The sequence below is a fragment of the Macaca thibetana genome, chromosome X (assembly GCF_024542745.1).
Source record: "Macaca thibetana thibetana isolate TM-01 chromosome X, ASM2454274v1, whole genome shotgun sequence".
Taxonomy (NCBI): Eukaryota; Metazoa; Chordata; class Mammalia; order Primates; family Cercopithecidae; genus Macaca; species Macaca thibetana.
The window spans coordinates 36105784-36130128 of NC_065598.1; the positions used below are offsets into that span (position 1 = coordinate 36105784).

The window sequence follows — 24345 nt, forward strand, 5'->3', positions numbered from 1 at the left end:
TTGCTTGTTCTTTCTGTTAGGTCTTCAGTGGTAAACATATGCTCTACAATTATATATTTAGGGAGGCATTTAATCAGAAATTTCAGTAGTCTTTTCCATTATTTTAAGTCCTAGAGAACATGCTGATTATTGGCTTGCTAGCAGCTCATTCATACTAATTTGCACACTTAGTAAATCAGTCTGCAAGAACTTAAAAATAAACTCTGTTCAAAACAGATTTTATATTTAATACAGGACAATTAGAGAATGTTTATGGTATTCAGAAATGAAAATGCAGAATACAAGGTTAATTTGCTGTCAGCAATCCCTTGCTTCTTTCCGTATGGAGGGGTTAATTAGAAAGTGAAATCTTACGTCAGTTGTTTTCTTTGGGTAATTTTGTCTTCTTAGACAATTATAGAAAACTTGCTATTTAAAATGCTATCAAGCTAGAACTCCTTGATAGGTCCCCTTCTAATTTTTCATTAAATGACCCATGAAGGCCTACAGAAATCCAAAAATTCAACAGCAGCCAGTCATTTACATGTATCCTATGAGGAATTCCCAAAAATTACCACAACTGTAGGGGATTATGTGGAGGGACATCACTCTGTCAGTAATGTGTAGAATCTCACATGAAGATCTGGTAGTAGTGGTGGCAGAGATGGGAAGAGTCTAAGTCAGTTGTGGTGTATTTTATTGATGAAAAAGCCAAACTCTGTGAAATATTTGAAGAGGTTTATTCTGAGCCAGTATGAGTGATCATAGACTGGAGAACAATCTCAGGAGGTCTTGAGAAAGTGCCTGAGATGGTCGAGTTACAGTTTGGTTTTATACATTTTAGGGAGGCAAGTTACAGGGAAAGACATAAGGCAGTACACGTAATGTATACATTGGTTTGGCCTAGAAAAGCCAAACATCTCAATGTGAGGATAGGGAGGGCTTATTACAGTTATAGAAGGATTCAAAGGTATTTTCATTGGCAATTGGGTTAAAGAGTTAAGCTAAAGACTTGCAGTCCTGGAAAGAGATGCTTGAGTTAAGATAAATGGAGTTGTGGAAGCCAAGGTTCTTGTTATGTAGATGAGGCCTCCAGATAGCAAGCATCAGAGAGAATAGATGCTAAATGTTTTTTTTTCAGGCCTTAGAAGGTATCAGATGCTTAATCTCTCCTAGATCAGGAAAGGCCTAGATGCATTAATGAAGATTCTCTACAGATACAAAATTGCTCCCACAAAATACAGCTTTTCAGGGCCATTTCAAAATATGTCAAAGACATGTATTTGGGGGTAAAATGATTTTATTTCATTCAGGGTTTGTTATTTGCCATGTGATGCTATACCAGAGTCAGTTTGGAATTTGGTATCTTATTGACACAAAGAGTCTGTTTCATCAGTCTTATGATACCTATTTTAATCTTAATGATGGTCAGTTGTGTCTAAACTCCAAAAGGGAAAGGATATAGCAAAGCGTGTCCAACCTCCCTTTCCATTATGGCTGGTAATTCAATGTTTCAGGTTTCCCTTGGCCCAGAGGGGGTCCGTTCAGTTGCCTAAGTGGTTGGGGTTATATTTCTGGTTGTAATATTATTGGTGGGACAAGAGTTTATCGTGAAAGGAAACTAAATCGTGAGGTCCCAAAATCACTACGCTAAAGGGAAAAGTCAAGCTGGGAACTGCTTAGGGCAAACCTGCCTCTCATTCTATTCTAAGTAACTCCTCTGCTCACTGAGATAAATGCATATCTAATTGCCTCCTTTGGAGAGGCTAATCAGAAACTCAGTAAAATACAACCATTTGTCTCTTATCTACCTATGACCTAGACGCCCCCTCCCCGCTTCGAGTTGTCCCACCTTCACCCACCTTTTCAGACTGAACCAATGCACATCTTACACCTATTGATTGATGTCTCATGTCTCCCTAAAATGTATATAAAACCAAGTTATGCCCCTACCACCTTGAGCACATGTTGTCAGGACCTCTTGAGACCATGTCACATCACAGGCGTGCATCCTCAACCTTGGCAAAATAAACTTTCTGAATTAACTGAGACCTGTCTCAGATTTTCACGGTTCACATTATTGATTATAGGTTGAGTAACCAACATGGAAATCCAAAATTTGAACTCTCCAAAACTCCAAATGCTCAAAATCAGAAACATTTTGATCACCAACATGGTGCCACAGGTGGAAAATTTCACATTTGATCTCATATTAAGTCACAGTCAAAAGGCAGTCAAAACTTGTTTCATGAACAAAATTTCTTAAAATAGCATGTAAAATTACCTTCAGGCTATGTGTATAATGTGTATATGAAGCATAAATGAATTTCCTGTTTAGACTTGGGTCCTATCCCTAAGTTATCTCATTATGCATATGCGTGTATTCCAAAATCTGAAAAATTCTGAAATCTAAAATACTTCTGGCCCCAGGCATTTCAGATAAGGAATACTCAACCTGTTAACAGGAAGATATATATATATATATATCCTGTTTTTTATATGTATACCTATATATGTATATGTTGCATATATTTTTTTAAGATGTAAATTTTTCTTTAGATCATTACAAAACTGTCAGGGCATGAAAAACCAACCAAACAAGTACCCTACCTACATTTAATAGGTAGATGCTTGTTTGATACAGGAAATGGGCCCAAGGGCTGCATATTGAATTACCTCCATAGTTAGAACTAAGAGATTGCTGTAAAGTAAATATGGAATGAGTTGCTCTACAAGTGACCACCTAAATTAGATACATTTCTTATCTTACTAGGAGCAAATGAGAATAAGGAAAAGCAGAAACAAAATGTCTGTAATACCAGAAGACAATAGAAGAATACCTAAATTTACACATAGGTAGATAGGTCATAGTGAAACCATAGAATGGCAAAGATAAGAGAAATTCCAAAAAGCAATGAGAGAAAAATGGCAGATTATTTATAAAGGAACAAAAATTATACTGAAGGCAGAATTACCAACAGTAACATTAGAAACCAAAAGACAATAGCATTATAGTGCTGATGAAAATTAACTGGATATCCTTGTGAACTATCACTCATGAGTAAAGATGAAATAAAAACATTTGTAATTCAACAATGAACTTGAGACCATTTAAAACTCAGAGATTTTGGTAAAAGAACAAGCGTAAGCCCTCTTACTGCTGAAGGAAATTGAATTCAGAAGAGAGAATTGGGGTCTAAGAATAATGGTTACTAAAATAATCAGTAAATGTGGGTAACTCCCATGAGGATTTGACTGTAGAAATAATAATAAGAATAAATGATTCAGGTGTTACCAAAACGAAGTGAGCTCAATTACTAGACAACAACTTTATAAGGAAGGATTTGCCATTATAGGCATGTAAAGTTCTTACATTTTAGGGACCAGGGTTGAATTACTGTAAGATTTTTTATGTGAAGTATAGATGTTGAATATTTGGGGCACTGAAAAGTATAGGTATAGAATGTATAATTTCTAAACCAGTAGAGGCATAAATGAAAATAAACAAAACTTGATAAATTCAATAGAATTCAAGAATAGAAAAGAACAAAATAAAATGGGATAAAGTGTGGCACAAAATGAAATGTTAAAATAAACACAAATATATCATTAATTACAATAAATATGAACAGACTAAATTATAAAAGGTGATATTTAAATGTAGCTTTATACTCTTTATAAAATTTCCTGGTAAAATATCAAAAAACCTATACCAGGTATTTACTAATCATAAAATAGCTGGCATAGATATATTAATATGAAAACAAGTTGACTTTATGGTAAATAAATGTATTACTTAATTTAAAAAGGGAAAAGTCCAACTTAGAGAAGAAACTTTGAAATTATTTATACCTAAACACATGTTCTCGAAATGTATAAAGCCAAAATCAATTAATGTAAAAAGAGAAATGAACAAATTCTAAATTACAGTGGAAGATATTATTAGACCTCTCTCAATAATTGGCAGATCAAGCAGACAGAAGGTTAATAAAGCCCTACTAGACTTAAACAACAAAATTAGTAAGTTTTCCTGTAGCTCTTAAGGCTAGTTTGGCTGTGCTGATAATGATTGGCCATCCTTGCCATTTACATACTACAGCACTCTGGTATCTGTCTATGACCTTCTTTCCCTGTGCTTTAGGGTACCTGGGAGAAAGTGCACTTACAACTTTTCAGTAAAATCTTTCAGGGAACTGCATACCAGTCTGCCCTTCTGGCAGATACTTACAAACTTCATGGGAAGGCAAGTCCAGTGCTCTCAGGCATTTGAGGTTGGTCAGGTAAAAAGGGTCATATGACATTCTTTTAGCATTCCAAATACTTTTCATTTTCCTTCCTCAATTCCTACTTCCCCTCTCCTTTAGATTTATCCTCCTTTTTTCTTCCTTTCTTCCTTTCTTTCCTTTTCCTTTCCCCTGTCTCTTCCTATCACTCTTTGTCTTTTACCCCCTAAGTATTATATTATTTTAAATCTCCTTGGTGATAGAAAGGGAAAAGTAGTTCAACTTCTTTTTAAATAATAAAATCAATTTTAACCAATATTTAAAATATTGAATTTGTCAATAGTAAGTATAGGTTTTTATTTTAAATTATTATTTTATTGAATATTATAATAAATATAACAATTTAAGCAGCTAGTCCATTTTAGAATTTTTTTTTCTGAGTGAACCATATTAAACAAAATTTCTACTAATAGAAATTTTTTACAAAATAAACTGTCAATTTTTTAACTGCTAAATTCTCTTTTTAATGTCTATGGCTGCATTTCATATTTTTATTAAAGAAGAAACAGTAATGAGCAGTTGTTAGCACACAATCAATCACTTACTTTTCTAGAGTATTTGTGATTCAGATACTCATGTGCCTACAAAAATATAATAACTAAAATGGGAAAAAGTTCACTGTACTTGTGATATGGTTTGGATTTGTGTCCCTGCTCAAATGTAATTTCAAATTGTAATCACCATATTGGAAGTGGGAACTAGTAGGAGGTGATTGGATCTTAGGGGTGGTTTCACATGAATGGTTTAGCACCATACTCTTGATGCTGTACTCAGGATAGTGAGTGAATTCTAGTGAGGTCTAGTTGTTTAAAAGTGTATAGTACCTCCCCCTACTCTCTTCTCTTACCCGTGTTCCTGCCATGTAAGATGCCTGCTCCTGCTTTGTCTTCTGCCATGATTGTAAGTTTCCTGAGTCCTCCCCAGAAACCAAGCAGATACTTCCATGTTTCCTTTATAGCTTGCAGAACCATGAGAAAATTAAATTTTTTTTTAGTTAAATAAATTTCCCAGTCTCAGGTATTTCTTTATAGCAATGCGAGAATGGCCTAAGAGAGCAGGTAAGTTAGTCTTTTGACTTATACAATAGAAAAAAAGCCTACATTAAGAGTTTTTAGTAGTAGGTGGTGATGTGATTAACAAATAGACCAAAAAATTCTCTAAAATATAATTATTCACATTTTCTTATAATAAATATTATGCAATTATATATGTACATGTAGTAAACATAATTATTCATTCTTGATCATTTTCTGAATTAAAAGCTCTGATTACTGTTTGTTAATAATATACCAAAAACAACTATAGAAGGCAGTGTTCAACTTACTATATTACTTAATCTCTTCCATATGTTTGATGTGTTTTTATACAATTATGACCACTAAGGCATAAACAAGTCTAATAAATTAGTTAATCAAATTATATTCTATGAAGCCCCAAAATTCTTCTGAAGTGCTTTGGCTTCTCTATAGTGAGGCCATGGAAGTAAATGGGAACTTCTAGCTCCTCATTCTACTTCAACCAGATCTCCAGTTTCCTTTGTTTTATATGTTAATTCAATGTTAAATATTGTTCATACACAGTACATCTAAGCCAGAAAATAAAATTTTTTGAAAGCTATTAATCAAATCCCACTCATTGAAAGAGATTAAGAAGTTTGGAGGAGTGTGCGGGTTGATAAACTACTTACTGGGTACTATACCCACTACCTGGGTCCAATATCCCATGTAAAAATTCAACACATGTACCTCCCTGTATCTAAAATAAAAGCTAAAATTTTAAAAATTATGAAGTTAAAAATTGTTTAAAAAATCGATGTTCTTAAATAGTTGGGAGGATATTAAAATAATGCTTATATCTTAGCTTTCACAACTATTTTTAGATGGCTTTCAGTTTTAAAATCACATGCCAAAAATATCTGGGAGGGACTACCTTGTATCCATGGGGGGAAATAAACCCTTTTCTGGTATTAAAAATATATGTAGTAAATTTAGAAAATAAACTTGTGGTTGAAAAATGAAAGGAAAAAAAAAAGAAGTTGAGTTTATAAGAAACCTTAAGTTGTTTGCTTAAGGTCTCACAATGTAGAATTGGAACCAAAACTGAAAAAAGAGGGTTTTTAACTCTCAGTTGATTTTATCTTTTTCAGGTTACAAGTTTTATACATGTATCTTTCTCTGCATTAGTGCATTGTAGATTATTACAGTAAAAGCCCAAGTTGATCATATCTGCCTATACACAGGTTTTGTATAGTCTCCCTTTCCTCATTGACCTGGTTGTGGCCACGTGACTTGCTTTGGACAAAGGATCATTTAGGAATGGGAAAGAGGCAGATATTTGATAGCTTCTTTTACATTAATCTCTTTTTTGCTGCTGGTAATTCTTATATACTCTATGAAAAATGATTGGGCTCATCTCATACAGGATTAGAGTGCTCAAGGACAGAATTCCCAGCAGAGATCCAAAGACCACAGTCAGTACCCAGGATATATACAGGTCAAAATATCCAGGTAGTACCATGTGGAGATGATAAGCTGTCCCAAATGAGCTCAGGCCACAGAATTATGAGCAAATGAATGGTTGTTGCTTTAAATCACTAAGTTTTTGGGTAGTTTGTTATGCAGTTGTAGCTGAACAAAACAATGGTATTGATCTTTTGTTCCAACTATGACCTATTCTAGGATCTGAACATAGTATATTTTTATGGGTTATTTGAAAAACTGTAGATAGCACTGATTTCTTACAATAACCAAAGTTAAATCAAATGATGTAGTCTTTACTTCAAGAAATTCTTTCTTTATGTTTCTTTATTTTCTTCAGTAATTGTAATTTTTCAGTAAATTTACATATATTCAGTTATCTTTAAATATAGAATCCTGACAGTTGCCACACTTGTAAGGAAAAGATACAGGTTAACTACATCTAAATTGAGTAGGGATGAAAGGGACAGATCCAGATAGTCCCTAACATTTGTTATGGCCAAGTCAAGAGTTCAAATGGAAGCCCACATAACATATGTCTACATTTTAAAAACTTACAAATCAAACCAACACATTTCAAAATAGAATACATTCTATTATTCTATGTAAAATACATTTTAACAAATCTAACTTTATAAGAACCTTGAAGACCAAGTTTGAATTTAGAATTTTTGGACTCCTCAGAGTTTTGCACTAGAAAATGACAGCACAGGGTAGCTGGGTGCTATTCAGGTGCCCACACCATTCTCTTCTGTCTTTCAACTCTAACATGCACTCTAATGGTTCTTATGTTTAAACATGTGGATATGTCAGCCCACACACTTACTCTTGGTCCATACCCTACTAATAGTGACCTCTTAGTTACTGCACAGTTCTAGGAGTCTTCTACCAGGAGGACTGACCTAGGGAAGAGTCTTGTGAAAGCACTGTAAACAGGATCAAGGAACTATGGATTGTGAATTATAATGTCTCATGAACTTGAACCATGGGTGGTGCTGGGATCTATATAGATCTGCCCCATTGGACCCATGTATTTCTTAAATGTGCAGAGAGGCAATGCCGGAGGAGGATCAGAGTAAGGCCCTAGAAAGCATGAGACCAGGACAGGAACCTCTGTATCCTGGGACTTAGGGCACGTGTTAAGCTGGGTAATTCCAACAGCAGACTCTGAGATCTGGTCTTGAGAGCAAGTAGTTTGAGAGGTGATCTCAAAGCATAGGTAGGGGAGTGGGAGACTGCAAAGAGAAGAAACCAATTCCGGGGGTTTTAATGAACAGGTTATCATCGCAGGCAATTGGGGCTCAGTCCCACTGGGGGCCTCTGGAAATTGGTGTCAAATTCGCCTCAGAGTTCTTCTAACCAAAGGGCAAGAAAACAGGTTTTTTATTCGTTTGTTATTTACCAATTTTGATCAATTTTTGGTTTGGTACTGCTCCTGCAGGCTTTTACTACCACATCTGGATGATCTATGTGAGAACTGAGTACCATTCTTTGTTTAGAGAGAACTTTCTAAGGAGGAAGTCACAGGTATCCATAAATCCATGCCCTTTAAGGCGTACTTAAAGGGGACATGTCAAGGCATGGACAGCATTTGCTACAGTCCAGAATTGGAAATAAGTTTAAGAAAACATGTCCCATTATGATATGATGGCACAATGTGTCCAGTAAAATTTCCAGATTTCTGAAGATCAAAATGGTTTCTACCTCTGCTAGTTTACATCTGACGGGGACCCAAATACTGTCAATTAAATATCTTAACCCAGAAGTTTTAAAATCTCTTATTTGTAATATATATCACCCCTATTTATGTTTCTGATACAACTTAATAAAATTATTTTGGATATTTAAAAATGAAACAGATATTGATTTATAAATACATCATCAAAATTAAAACTATAATTTCCACAAATTCCACTATTCTAATGGGTTTCCTTTTGGATTTGTAAGGAGAGGGGCTGACATTGTGTAGTCCTTAAGGTGCTTGCTCATAAACATTTCATGAGTTGGAAAATGTACACTTAAGAATGTCTTTGGCTTTAACTTTCAGGCTCAGCAATCATTAGTAAATGAACATCTTTTTTGGAAACAGAAATGTATAACATAAAGCTCTTGACAGAAATTTTATACTTGAACTTGTGCGTTGCAATGATTGTGTAGCATTAAAGAGCTAGACGTTTTTTATCGTTGATGAAAGCAGTAGATATTCTGCAATTCTCAAAATTTTCTGAACAGTTTAATTCTCATTCAAATAAAATAAATCTAAATGAATAGAATTCTATTTAAATTACATATTCTAAATATTTTTATTTTATTCTGTTCATCCAAGAAACAAAATAAGTTCTCTTTATGCCTGTTATTAAAACAACAAATAATTTTCCATGCTGATTTGTTCTATTGAAATTGCCACAACCCAAATACCTCTCTCAGGATAAAACTAGTCGATTAACAACAGATAATAAAATGTGCCTGAAGTCCTTTTTGCCAAGAAAAAAATGTATTCTAAAATTAGGTTTATACTTGACTAGGATGGAACAAAAATAACATTCTGAGAGCCTTTGTGATTAGTAACTGTTTTTTCCTCAGACCAGCTGATGCTCTTGTACTTGTTGATGTAATACAAATTTCAAATGTTATCCATTATCAGCATGTTTTAATATGTACTATTAAATGTAACATTATACATTATATATACTGTATTACATATAGCAACATAGACATGGAATATATGCTATATAATAATTAATGTAAGGTATAATATATAACATTACATAATGTATACTTTATAACACACACACATAAACTCTTGTTTGATAAAGGATTTAGGGTAGTTAATGTTCTTGTGTATAATGCTCTTGTGTATAAATGTTCTTGCATATCTTGGCATATAAATTTCATTGTATTTGAAAACAACGTGCCACCTTTCACATTTGAAGTGTTCACTGCAAAAGAATTAAAATTATAGCCATTTAATGTCATAATATGTGTCTGGTCCATTGATTGATATGCTTGATTTGTTTTCTTGGTTTCAGAGAACTTCCTTCCACAGAATTAGGCATCAGACGTTTTTAAAATCATTTGTTGTTCGTTGACTATTTAAATATTTTGGCATTAACCATGAAATTTGTATTATGTTCTTATACTGCCTTCTACTTTCGGGTTGCCAAATTTTTATAACTATTTTCTCACTTTATGGAAGCTAAGAAAATGGTGACCTTCAGAGAAAAAGTGGTGTTGCCCGAAAGGAAAGAATGAGACTAGATAGCTCACCTAGCATAGGAAGTAAAATTAGCTATTAACTTAAGATAAATATTATAACAGGGTGTTATGAGAAGTGTTAATTACACATGCCCCTTTCTGGTTCCATTGGTTATTAACTATGAAAAAATTATTTCTATCTGCTAGCCAAGTTGCAAATTATTTTGATTGCTGTGAGACAGAGCACCTCTAAGTCATAGAAATGTGGCAGACAGTAAAGCCCATCTAATATTGCATATATTTCCTTATATCTCAGCCCCCTTTCAAGTAGGTAGAGTCACATAGCTTGGTCTTGCCAGTTAAATGTAATGTGCATATTGATTTTGAGCTGAAAACTGAAAAGTCTTTGAGCAAACTTCCAGCCATTCCTTTTCCCCTGACCTCTCAGCCAAAGAACAGAGATGTTTGTTATGGTACAACTGCAAGATGGTAGTATCTTTCACAGTAGGGAGTCCTGAGTGACTTTGAGGAGCAGACTGTTCTCTGACCAGTTCAGTATATATACTCTAATTGATAAATAAGCTTGCATGGTAAGCCCTGGAGATTTAGAGGTAGTGTGTTATCCCAGCGAAACCTATTTTAGGTTACGCAGTACAATTTAATATAATAATATTAAATATTGCTTACTAAGATGAATTTTAGGTTTTATAGGATTTTAAATGAACTGTTTTAAAATTATTTTGATAGCTTCAGATGGATCTGTACCACTTCCTTTGCAATTTCTTCCTCTCCATCCTGGACGCTATCCTTGTAAAATTTTATTGAAATCAAGGTATGATGTGCGTGCCTATTATGTTGAAGGTATTGTGAATGAAGAACAACCAGAGGCCAAATTTGAGTTTGAAACACCAGCATTTGAAGCCCTTACTCAGAATATTCCAATAGTATGTATAAACTTTTTTGGTACCTTTCTTTATTCATATTGCCACTGTGTCAAAGTCCTCCAGATGTCTCATCTTGAACTGTTACAAATTTCTGATCGTCATATCTGCTGTCAATTATTTCTTCATATTTATGTCAGAATCTCTTCCTAAATATAAATGTTATTCTGTTACTCATCTCATCAATCACTTCTGCTGGATCTTTTTGCTTAAAACAATTAACTCCAATGTCCTTAATGTATCATTAAATTCATTCTTGCTTCACAAAGCAGAGTTATGGACTCTCAGGTCATTCTACTCTAATTTCTGTTGTGATCTAATACTTGGTTAAGATGGGTTCAGAGGCACTGAGAGCAACGACTGGCTGTAGCTTGGCTACTTATTAGCCAGAGTGACAATATAGTGTAAAAGAAGGTAAGGTAATTGTAAAGAACTTTGGCTTTTTAGAGGGATAAATTGCCTTTTTTGGTTTATTTGTTTTTCTAATTATTAAAGACATGACAAAAGTCAATCTGAAGCACAAAATTTTGTTCTGACGAGATATATAATCTTTGCTATGTGAGCAATCTGCCAGTTAGAATGCCTGTTATTACCTCGAATTAGGAGTAAAGTGTGTCCTCTAAGGCCATTTTATCATTTTAGTGGCAATTAGTAAGTGAGACAAAGGGAAATTTCTTTAGATATTGAATAATCCTTTGATAGATCAATTAGGCAGTGCTCTTATGTGACATAGAAAGAACATATAGTCATCATTATGCCTTATGTTTACATTTTTGATATTTATTCTTAACAAATATGACTCTCCAATAGTGATTCCTAGGAAATACAATTAAAAATACAATATATAATGTTATAGAAAACACCAAGAATTCATATGTAATTCAATTTCATCAATATCATCCCTCTAATATTTTTGTACCTTTTTCATGCTTTAGAAAAATCAAACAAACGATAAACGGACATTTCAAGTTACTATAGAAGGAGAATGGTTTTATGGACCTATTGATTTACATGTTGGACCAGGTGAAATTGTGCAGTATCCTCTCACATTCAAACCTATTTTTGAATGTGTCATTACGGTATGAACTCATTGATATTTTCCCCAGTATTAATTAATAGTATCATTAGTCAGTAAACTAATGTATGACATTAGTCTTTTAATTGATAGTACAACTTCCTAGCAGAAAAGTTAATATTTTCCATGTATTTGACTATTTTTACTTAAAACTTTAATACATGTTTTAATATGAAGCATAAACATCATGAACATAACAATATTTTTGTCTGTGAATACTAGCATTCAAATTAATTTTGTACAACATGCTGAACAAAGTAAGATAATTACTTTTCCTTCCTGTTCATTAAAGAAATTGGTATATCAGAAAATACTTTCTTAAGACAATATTTCTTTTACATGGAAGTAGACATGCATATAATTGCTGTGTATGAGAATGCCTATATACATTCTGTAAGTTAGAGAGGGTAATGAGAAATTAATGACTTTTCACCAGAAATTTGTCTTTATGTGTTCGGTAGAAGCATTTATTTGTGTATTGAAAAAGTCAATGGCTAACACCTCTCTACAAGCTCATTTTATTAACCAGATACAAGATTAATAAGATAGCAGAGGTTGTTTAACATTTAACTATGACTCCTATAGACCTGAAATGTGTCTGGTTTCTCATAGGGTAAACTTATTCTACAAAATGAAGTAGATGGTATGGAGCACATCTTTGACATAAAAGGGGTTGGAAAAAAACCTTCAGCCTTGGAACACATTACTGTGGAATGTCAAGTGGGGAATGTGACACAAAAACATATAACATTGCCTAATTTGACAAATACTTCCCTAACATTTAAGGTAAGCATTTATTTTTAGTGTGAAAATGTTTTCTTCTGAATATGGTGAATCACATGAACTATAATAATTACAAACAATTTTTTAAACATTTAGTTTTACTTAATCAGATGAAACAATGTCACATAAGATGTTTACAATCCTACCTGTTATTAGTTCAACAGCTTTTAAATATCATTTCAATTATAAAGTTGAATTAGGATGAAATAAGGCTTATATTTATATAACTATGAAGCACATTAAAATCTACTTATTTGAGTCATGTGCTTTTCATTGAAAAAATTGTGCATGATAATAAAAGGTGTTTTCAAAAATATTTACAAACATCTTTTAAAATTTTAATGTGAAATCTGTAGGCAAAACAAAATTTCAGAACTGTAGCCTCATTTACCAGTGTGAATAATAGTGGAAATATTAAGGAATGCATAATTGTTTACATCCTTTTACTTATTTATTTTTTGTTTTTTGTTTTTTGTTTTTGTTTTTTTTTGGTCTGTTGCTCAAGTTGGAGGGCAGTGGTATGATCTTGGCTCACTGCAACCTCCACCTCCTGGGTTCAAGTGAATCTTGTGTCTCAGCCTCTCAAGTAGCTGGGATTCTAGGCATGTGCCACCACGCCCAGCTACTTTTTATATTTTTTGTAGAGATGGGGTTCCACCATGTTGGACAGGCTGGTATCAAACACCTGGCCTGAAGTTATCCACCCACCTTCGCCTCCCAAAGTGATTGGATTACAGGCATGAGCCACTGTGCCTGGCCTATATCCTTATTTTTTATGAAGCATTATACTCTTCCATCCTCACTTGGTTTGTTTAAACCAATCTTTAAATAACATTTTCCACTCACTCCTACAATTATCTACAAATAGTTATTTGCTCAATAGGATCCTCAAAAGAAGCTTCAAATATCTACCCATTATAAGTGCCTGAATTCAGTTTTAGAGGGGACTACAGAAGTTTGTAAATTCTCTGGGTTTACTCTTTTTTTTTTTGTAACCCTGATAAATATGTGCCTTGGTTTTCCTCTTCTTTCTTTGCTAGATTGCAAATGGAATTAATATTCTAAAGGAAACTCTTATCTTTTCATGTCTGGCTGAAATTTTTCAGTGCCATCTCTTACCTTCAAAATCAAAATCTAGTCCTTTGCCCATTTTTTTATAGGGATATCTGGATTTTAATGTCTGGTTTTTTTTCTTTTGAGTTGTGTTTTCCTTATATTTTATGATATGGTTTGGCTGTATCCCCACCCAAATCTCGTCTTGAATTGTAGCTCCCATAATTCCCATGTGTCATGGGTGGGACCTGGTAGGAGGTAATTGAATCATGTGGACTGGTTTTTCCCATGCTGTCCTCGTGATAATGAATGAGTCTCATGAGATCTGATGGTTTTATAAAGGGAAGTTCCCCTGCACATGTTCTCTCTGGCTTACCACCATGTAAGACATATCTTTTACCTTCCACCATGATAGTGAGGCCTCCCCAGCCACATGGAGCTGTGTGTCCATTAAAAAGATTTTTCTTTATAAAGTACCCAGTCTTAGGTGTGTCTTTATCAGCATCAATACATTTTAACTATTATCCTCATATCACCTATGTAATTTGCAAATATTTTGCCCATTCGTCAGGTTGCCTTTCATTTCATTGATTGTTTCCTTTGCTGTGACCTCTGTGAACTCAAGGCCAGTAACATGTGAAGTTTGACACTGTTGACCTACCTTCTTAATGCTATTCACCCTTTATTTTATATTATTCTACATTTCTTGTTTCCTTGACATTAATTCCTTAACATTGGATTATCAAGTGATAATCAAACCTTGATTATTACTTATCTGGTCCTTTGATTCCTCTAACCTTCTGATTTCAAGTTTCATGCATCAAAAGCATCCTTATTTCTGTATGTAGATAAAGGAAAACTCTTTTAAACAGTTGGTGAGAGTATAAATTAGTACAGCCATTACGATAAACATTATAAAGTTTCTCCCAAAATTAAAAATATAACTATCATATGATTCTGTAATTCCACTGCCCCACTGCTGGGTATATATTGAAAAGAGTTGAAATCTCTATGTCAAAAAATTATCTGCACTTTCATGTTCATTGCGGCATTATTCACAATAGCCAAGATATGGACTGAACCTGTGTCCATCAACAAATGAATGGATAAAGAAAATGTGATAAACACACAATGAAATACTATTCAGTCTTAAAACAGAAGGAAATCCTGTCATTTGTGACATGGATGAACCTGGAGGCCATTATTTGAGTGGAGTAAGCCAGGCACAGAAAAGCAAATACTGCATCATCTCAATTATATGTAGAATCGAAAAAAGTTCAGTTCATGGTAGTGGAGAGTAGAATGGTGGTTATCAGGGGCTGATGAGAGGAGTTGCTGGAAAGATGTGAATCAAAGGACACAAAATTTCAGTTAGATAGAAGAAGTAAGTTGAAGAGAATTATTAGATCTAGTGTACAACATGGTTACGATAATTATAACAACGTATTCTTGAAAAGAGCTGAGAGAATAGATTTTTTTTGTTCACCACAAAAATAATAACTATGTGAGATAATGCATAGATTAATTAGTTTGATTTAGCCATTTCACAATGTATACGTATACCAAAACATCATGTTTTACATTATAAATATATATAATTTCTCATCCATTAAGAGTATGAAAAAGTTTTTAAAAGTATGCTAAATAAAAAAGTCAGTGATAAAAGTCCACATCGTACTGTTTAATTTCATTACTAATAATTGTTCATAATAGGCTCATATGTAGAGACACAAAGTAGATTATTGTTTCCCTGAGCAGTGGGGAGTAGGAAGATATAAGCACCCAGGAAACTGAAAGTTAGGTTTAGCCAAGGTGTGGTCAAATGCTGCTTAAATATTTTTTGTTTGTTTTATTAATACTGATGTAGAAATTTATTGAAATGGTTCATCTCTTTTGTATATCAAACTGCCTAAAGACAATTGTGCATGGTCGATGAGAGCTATTCAGACTTTCTAAGCATCAATGATCTTGATATAAGTAGTAACAGAATATAAGCATTTTTTGTTTTGTAAGAATAATTTCCTTTGTTCCATTTTTAAATAGGTTTGTTCTTAGATTTCTCTTCTACTGGATGTAGAATTTTTCTGTCTTGCTGTTTTTTAAAAAAGTGAATAATTTTATTGGGAGTATTTAAATTAAATTTCAGTTTGTTCTATGCTTTAACTTGTTACAGTAATTTCATGTAGTGTAATGTACTAAAGCATAGAAAAATATTTTATGTTGATACTACATAATTCTTGTTTTTGAATTATCTTTTATAGGTGACTGCAGATCTTCCGATAGTGTGGGGAAATCCACAAATTACCGTATACCCTTATAAAGAAATTCTATACCTGATTAATGTGCGCCCTTGGAAACGTGGTATATTGAAAGGTATAAAATCCATTAATAAAATATTAGTCATTTTCCTACTACACTAGGATGGAAATATGATGAGACAAAATAGAAATGCAATTTGTATTTCCTCTTTCTATTAAATGACTCAGAAGAAAATTTAGTTTTACATTTCAGTCATTAGCTTTCTAAATAATCAGGTCTTTGATGCATACATTTTATGTCTAGTGCTGTATTATCTTGGCCATTTCTTCAAACTTATTTGTGAAACAAATTTCTATAAATGAAAATATTTAATTAAGGGTATTTACATTTAAAATGTGATAAATACTTTAAAATAGTTATACCCAATGACATTTTAAGAGAATGTTTATTTACAGAACTGGATATCATAAAAACATTCACATGCATTTACTTGATACATGAAAAATAAATGAAAGGTTTGATATATGTGAAATTTTTTTCCTTTATCTTCCCTTGTGTGCAATAAAGTATTTATTTATGGAGATTTCCCCAATGGTCCCTGAACAGAACTACTTACATGGGAATAGGAGGGAGAGGTGTTCCTGTTACTTTTTGAAGGGAGAGGAGTAAGAAGTGATAGAAGAGTAATAGCTAGTACTGAGGGATTGTGATTCATCAAAGGAATAAGTTGTCCTGTTTGAGAGAAAATTAAATTCCCTATGGTAGTTGGATACTGTTGAGGAAATTCTGATAATGTAGGTAAGTGGATACAACTTTAGAAGTGTAGAAAGTATATACATATACACATATTCTTTCTATACTTACGTATGTAGTGGTGTCTACTGCTCCTTAGATGTACTAGCCTTTCATCCCTGCTTACCTCAACAAAGTGTTTGAGGGAAGGGTTTATGTCTGGTATAGAAGGGATAGAGAGCTGCTGCAAAGAAGAAAGTGCAGAGAGCAAACTGGATGCCTATGCTATTAAAAAGCAGAAGGGAAATTTCAGAGTGCCAACCACAATGATCCAATTATTACCACTGTAATAGAATTTATGTAGGAGGAAACAGCCGCCCATCCCCACTCCCTGCTTCTAGTGTGCTTAACCTCAAATGCCAACACAGCAAAAATTGTTAGCATCTTCTGAAATCTGCCCCTTGTTTTTGAGATGTTTGGATTTACAAACCCCATTAACAAGTCCTCATTTGATAGGTAGATTTGAGCTATAATGTCTCTAGTCCGAACATTTCAATAAAGTAACATATTTTACTATTTTTTAGGTAATCCATAAGAAGTGAATTGATTTAAAGAAATTTAAATTTTAGTTTTCATTTTAATTGTCACTGGCAGTCCTAGTAGTTGGTATATTTTCCTTAATTTTAGAGTTTTAACTAGTCTTTCGTAAAAGGCAGCAAGTCATTCAGAATTGGCGTAGTTTCAATAAAACATAGTCAATTTCAATTTCCTGTTCTATAGAAAGCAGTGAGTTCTACTACTTCTGAGAAGAAGCACATAAGAAACCACAAACAGTGAAACATCATTGAACTCGGAAGGTTTATAACTACCACAAAGCCCCTGGTCTGTGAATCAAACTCTTAAAGTTATTGGAATAGACTTACGAAAAATTAAATAATTAGATTTGGCAAGCCTTTCCTTTCTGTAATCTTTTCTGTTGTTGTTGTAGCAGCTTTTGTGACACCACAATATTTCAATACACATTTTTACTATTCAGATATGGACTATTAACATGTTGGTTTGAAAGAATTTAGAACGTATTTGGTGAAGTTAAATGCAGCTCAGGATACATTGTTAAGTGAGGATGAATTAGGTTAATGTTTCTGGCTATACAAACCATTTTACAGGATTCATAATTTTGAAAAATATTTACAAGACGTGATCACATTAGCTCTTCCCAGAGCCGTGCCTTAGAGTTAAATTAATTGTCCCATTATGCTTTGGAAAAAAACAGCCTGTAAAAGCTCTAATTTTTATTGATATTACTATTGGAAGGCTTAAACTATAGATTAAACGGTATAAATACAATTGCTTCTGAACAGCTGCTAATTAATCTGAAGTGATATAAAGAAAACTAGATTATAAAAATTTCACACATATGAGAATTTTCCTGCTTTTGCTGGTTACAGAACTCTCTCCATGTATGTGTGCATGCATGTGTACACACATGTGTGTATGTATCAGATACTTTTTTAAAATTTTGTGTTCATTTTCAATTCTGTTCTTGATTATATAATAATTATTTAATAAAGACCTGTAATTTGGAAAGCCTTAATAAACACAGTAGTTATGAACAAAGCTGACATTCAACTAATTGTGCTTTGCTTATTGAAATATTGTAACAACTGATCTTTTCTTATATGTTGGGATTAATATTTCCTTCCATCAGGCTCCCCAATGCTATGATTAAACTTTAGATATATCAAAGCATACCTTAATTGAGATGATTTACAGATACCAATTTCCACCACCAGATGTGAATTCCTGGGAAGAAGGAGCTACATGGTATTCATATTTAGATATAGTGGTAATATTCAAAATAATTAACAAACCTCTATCCCAACACTGACTAACCAGAAAAGATACCTGATCTAGGTCCTGAGGCATCCTGATACTTTATGTGTTAACACTTGAGTAGCTGCTAAATTGCTGGGAGGTTCCAAGAGTTCTGGGTGAGGGGCTGTGGTGTCTGGACTGGCAAAAGTTATTTGACGGTGGAGCTCAAACAACTGAATATTTGCCAACATATAAGAAAAGATCAGTTGTTACAATATTTCAATAATTATTTAAATTTTTGTAAGTCTATTCCAATAACTTTAAGAGTTTGATTCACAGACCAGGGGCTTTGTGGTAGTTATAAACATTCCGAATTCAACGATGTTTCACAGTTTGTGGTTTCTTATGTGTTTCTTCTCAGAAGTAGTAGAACTCACTGCTTTCTATAGAACAGGAAATTGAAATTGACTATGTTTTATCAAAACTAATTATGCCAATTCTGAATGAATTCCTGCCTTTTACGAAAGACTAGTTAAAACTCTAAAATTGAGGAAAATATACCAACTACTAGGGCTGTCAGTGACAATTAACATTTTTGTGGGTACATAGTAGTTGTATGTATTTGTGGGGTGTATGAGATGTTTTGATAAAGGCATGCATGCAATATGAACTACATCATGGAGAATGGGATATCCATTCTCCCAAGCATCTATTATTTGTGTTACAAACAATCCAATTACAATCTTTTAGTTATTTTAAACTGTACAATTAAGTTATTATTATCTATAGTCACCCTGTTGTGCTATCAGATAGTAGGTCTTATTCATTTCTTCTATTTTTATTGTGCCAATTAACCATTCCTACCTCCCACCAACCCCCCACTACCCTTCCCAGCCTCTGGTAACAGTCCTTCTATTCTCTATCACCATAAATTCAATTGTTTTGATTTTTAGATCCAGAAATAAGTAAGAAAATGCAATGTTTGTCTTTCTGTGCCTGGCTTATTTCACTTAACGTAACAATCTCCAGTTGTATATATGTTATTACAAATGACAGGATCTCATTCTTTTTTATGGCTAAATCATACTCCATTGTGTATATGTACACGTTTTCTTTATGTATTCATCTGTTAATGTACACTTAGGTTGCTTCCAAGTCTGAAATATTGTGAACAGTGCTGCAACAAACATGGGGGTATAGCTATCTCTTTGATATATTGATTTCCTTTCTTAGGGGTATATACTCAGCGGTGGGATTACTGGATCATACGGTATATCTATTTTTCATTTTTTAAGGAACCTCTAAACTGTTCTTCACAATGGTTGTACTAATTTATATTCCCAACAGTATATGAGGGTTCCCGTTTCTCCACATCCTCGCCAGCATTTGTTATTGCCTGCCTTTTGAATATAAGCCATGTTGCCCGGAGTGAGATGATATCTCATTGTAGTTTTGATTTGCATTTCTCTGATGATCAATAATGTTGAGAACTTTTTTACATGCCTGTTTGCCATTTATATGTCTTTTGAGATGTATTTATTCAAATATTTCTCCCATTTTTATCAGATTATTAGTTTTTTTATAGAGTTGTTTGAGCTTCTTATATATTCTGGTCATTAATCCCTTGTCTGATGTGTAGTTTGCAAATGTGTTCTCCCATTCTGTGAATTGTCACTTCACTTTGTTGATAAGTTTCTTTTACTGTGCAGAATATTTTTAATTTGCCATTGTCTTCTGGCCTATAAAATTTCCACTGAAATGTCTGCTGTCAGACACATAGGAGCTCCATTGTATGTTATTTTTTTCTCTTCTCCTGCTGCTTTTAGGATCCTTCCTTTATCCTTGACCTTTGGGAGTTTGATTATTAAATGCCTTGAGATAGTCTTCTTTGAGTTAAAACTGCTTGGTTTCTATAATATTCTTGAATGTGGATAGTCGTATCTTTCTCTAGGTTTGGGAAGTTCTCCATTTTTATCCTTTGAATAAACTTTCTACCCGTAGGTCTTTGTTTACCTTCCCTTTAAGGCCAATAACTATCTTTCCAAAGGCAGAGGAGCCCCACCCTGTAGCTAAAACCGCTGCAGGCCTTGAGGAATACTGCCAAATGACAGTCAATGTTCCTTTAAAGCCCAAGGACTCTCAAGTCAGCTTGTGGTGAATGCTGCCTGACCTGGGACTCACCCTTCAGGACAGTGGGCTCTCCTCTTGCCCAGGGCAGATCCAGAAACGTCATCCAGTAGACAAGTCCTGAAATGAAGGACGCCAAGAGCCCCTGTGGCCATGCTGGTACCTAAGGTGCAAGATGATGTCCCTTTTACTTTTCGCTCTATTTTTCTCAAGCAGCCACCCTGTAGCCACCACAACTGGTGATGTGCTGAGTCTCACCTGAAGCCAGCAAGTCTCAGAGGCTCACCCAAGGCCCTTGATGTAGCAGCTGGGTATTACTGCTGGTTATTCAGGGCCCAAGGACTCTTCAGTTAGCGTGTGACAAATGCTGCCAGGACTGTGTGCTTCCCTCCAATGTATCTGGTTCCCTTCTGACCAAGTGTGTGTCTGGAAATGTCGTCTGCGAGCTAGGGCCTAGAATGGAGTCCTCACAACATTGACTAATGCCTTATCCTGCTGTGGCTGAGCTGCTATCCAAAATGCAAGACAAAGTCCTCCCCAGTCTTCCCTCTCCTTTCCTCAAGGGGAAGGAAGGGGTCTCTTCTGGAGCTACCGGCTATGCAGCCTGGGGTTAGGACTTCGGTGATGCCAGCTCTCCCTCACCCAGTTGGTGTCTCAGTAGGTCATGTACACCCCCTAGTCCATTGTCTCTGGGCTAGATCTAGGGTTCGGTTAAGGATTGCAGTCTTTATAGCCTATACTGTCTTTCCAGTTTATTTATAGACACAGCACAGTTTAGCCCTTAGTTGCAAGGTTTGTAGGAACTCAAGTTCAGACCACTGGGATTGACAATTCCACTCTAGCTAGGGCTGGTTTAAATGCTCCCGCTGTGGGTGGTCATCAGCTGATTTTGGTCTGGTTTTCCTTTCTGCTCTCACAGAAAAGCACTGAGTTAAATGCCCCACAATTGCTGTGCTTTTCCTCCTCCAGCACCCAGAGATGCTCTCTGCTCACTGCCACCATTGCTGTGGGGTGGGTGAGGGGTGGCATTGGAGATTCAAGACTATTTTTTTTTCTGTTTCTTCAATGCCTCTTTCACAAATATAATGCCAGGTACTATGAGGGCACACCTGATTTTTGGTTTTTATGAAGGTATTTTTTCTGTGCCGATAAGTGTTAAAATGATGTTGTTGCAGGGGAGATAATCAGTGGAGCCTTCTATTCTGCCATCTTGCTCCATCTCTCCCACCTTTGGCTTTCTTCTTTTTGCTTAGGATTGCTTTGACTATTTGGGCACTTTTTTGACTCCATATAAACTTTTAAATAATTTTTATTTCTAATTCTGTGAAAAATGTTGTTGATAGTTTCACAGAAATAACATTGGATCTGTAAATTTCTTTGGAACATTTGGCCATTTTAATAAGACTGATTCTTCCTATGCATGAGCATGGAATGTTTTTTCATTTGTGATGTCCTGTGATTTCTTTCAGCAGTGTTTTGTAATTCTCATTGTAGTCATTTTTCACCTCCTTGGTAAGCTGTATTTCTAGGCAGTTTATACTTTTTGTGCCTTTTATAGAAAGGACTCTGTTTTTGATTTGGCCCTGAATTATGACATTTTCCATGTGTAGAAATGCTACTGATTTTTGTGCATTGATTTTGTATCCTGAAAATTTACTGAAGTCATTTATCAGTTCTGGAAGCCTTCTGGTGGTGTCTGTGAGTTTTCTGAGTATAGAATCATATTGTCTGTGAAGAGATTGTTTGACATCCTCTCTTCTGATTTGAATGCCCTTTATTTCTTTATCTTGTTTGATTGCTCTGGCTAGGACTTCCAGTATTGTGTTGAAGAGGAGTAGTGTGAGTGGACGTCCTTTTCTTGTTCCAATTCTCAAGGTGGATATTTCCAACTTTTGCCCATTCAGTATGATATTGACTATAGATTTGTTGTACATGGTTTTATTATTTTGAGGTTTGTTCCTTCGGTGAGAAATTTGTTGAGGGTTTTGAATGTGAAGTGATGATGAATTTTATTGAAGGTCTTTTCTTTGTCTCTTATATCTTGATGTGCTTTCTTGCCCTCTAGATTTTGAATTCTATGTCTGACATTTCAGCCATTTCAATCTGGTTAAGAACCATTTCTGGGAAGATAGTGTGAATTTTTTTTTTTTTTTTTTTGGAGGCAAAAAGATATTGTGACTTTTAGAGTTTCCAGAGTTCTGTGCTGGTTCTTTCCATCTGTGAGGGCTGATGTTCCTTTATCATTTGAAATTGCTGTCATTTGGATGGGCTTTATATTTTTATGGTCATTATTGCCCTTGAAGGTGTGACTGTGGTGCAAGTTGTGTATAGTTGAATGACTCAGTTTCTGGATGCTTTCAGAGGGCCAGTGCTTAATTCCACATTGCTGGGCTATGTGCTCTATCCATAGAGTGGCTGGTACTGGGTCCATGGCTTTGTCCACTGTTCCCTTGAGGTTAAGCCCCAACTTGGATGGAGGAGCTGAGGCACTACCAGATTATTGGCAACAGCACTCCATAGGGAATGGTGGGGGCACGGTGGGTGTAAATGCTCCAGTGGGGGTAGTGGCAGCACTATGGGTAAGAAGTACTCTGGTGGGGACTTGGGGGTGCCACAGGTGAGAGTCTCTCCAGCAGGGATGCCATGGGTGGGATGCACTCGGGCTGGGTTGATGGTGGCACCACTGGTGGGACACAGTGTGACAGGGGTGGCAGAGTGCTACAGGTGACACCAGAAGGAAGTACTTGGAGAGGTAGGGGGCCATGGGCTGGAAGTGCTCCAGTGGGCACAGCATGGGCACTATTTGTAGGAGGTGCTCTGGCATGAGCACTGTGGGTGGGAACCCTTCTAGCAGGGGATGCCATGGGCAGAAAGTACTTTGGTGGGACAGTGGTGGTGCTGCAGCTGATTGTGACCCATAGGGACAGTGGTGAGGTTGCAGGCAAATGCCTTCTGGTGGGAGGTTGTCAGCAAAAGTGCTCCAGCGGGGTGACAGGAGGATATGGTTAAAGTGCTATGATGGTAGATGCTGGCAGAAAACCTTTTGGTAGGGTAGCTGAGGCTGCACTGGGTGTAGGCATGGCCTGGCAGGAACTCTGAGAGGGGCTGGAGGTCAGTGGTGCATGCAGATCAGATTCGCCCTGGTCCTATGGAAAAGACAGCCCTTCTCTCTCCAGGTCTAGCAGCTTACACATGTCAGACCCACACCTTTCCTCAGGAGCTGTTCAGGGCCTGGAACGCATCCTGGCACTCAGCAATCCCATGCATGGTTTCCAGCTTCCTCCTCCTTCAGTCCTAACATCTGGGCCCTCTCTTCAACTTCTCTCAGTGCATTCTTTCAGACAGTCTGCTTGAAGCATGCCATATTCCTCAATATTCTGATCTGTCTTGGTGAGAGAAGTTCTTCCTGGCTGTGTCTAGTTAGCCATCTTGTCCAAGTCTTTGACGTTGAAAGAAACTTATTGATCATAGTACCATAGAAACAGCTGAGATATTATGTAATGTAAATTTTGCTTTTTCTGTGTTTTCCTTTCTCCTCACTGTTCCCTTCTTAATTTGATTTGCAAAAGCCAAAAATGCCAAATGATTATATATACCTCTCTTGACAACTTCCAAATATGATATGG

The 24345-nt window shown here is 35.3% G+C and overlaps 1 protein-coding gene across 1 annotated transcript in view; it reads left to right on the forward strand.

The window, feature by feature from the left end:
* CFAP47 (cilia and flagella associated protein 47) overlaps positions 1-24345 on the forward strand; it is a 439964-nt gene that overhangs the window by 272644 nt on the left and 142975 nt on the right. Inside the window, exons 46-49 of the mRNA XM_050776518.1 lie at positions 10682-10878; positions 11811-11954; positions 12563-12736; positions 16048-16159. Of these exons, the coding sequence (XP_050632475.1) occupies positions 10682-10878; positions 11811-11954; positions 12563-12736; positions 16048-16159 (627 nt within the window). The remainder of the gene's footprint in view (positions 1-10681; positions 10879-11810; positions 11955-12562; positions 12737-16047; positions 16160-24345) is intronic.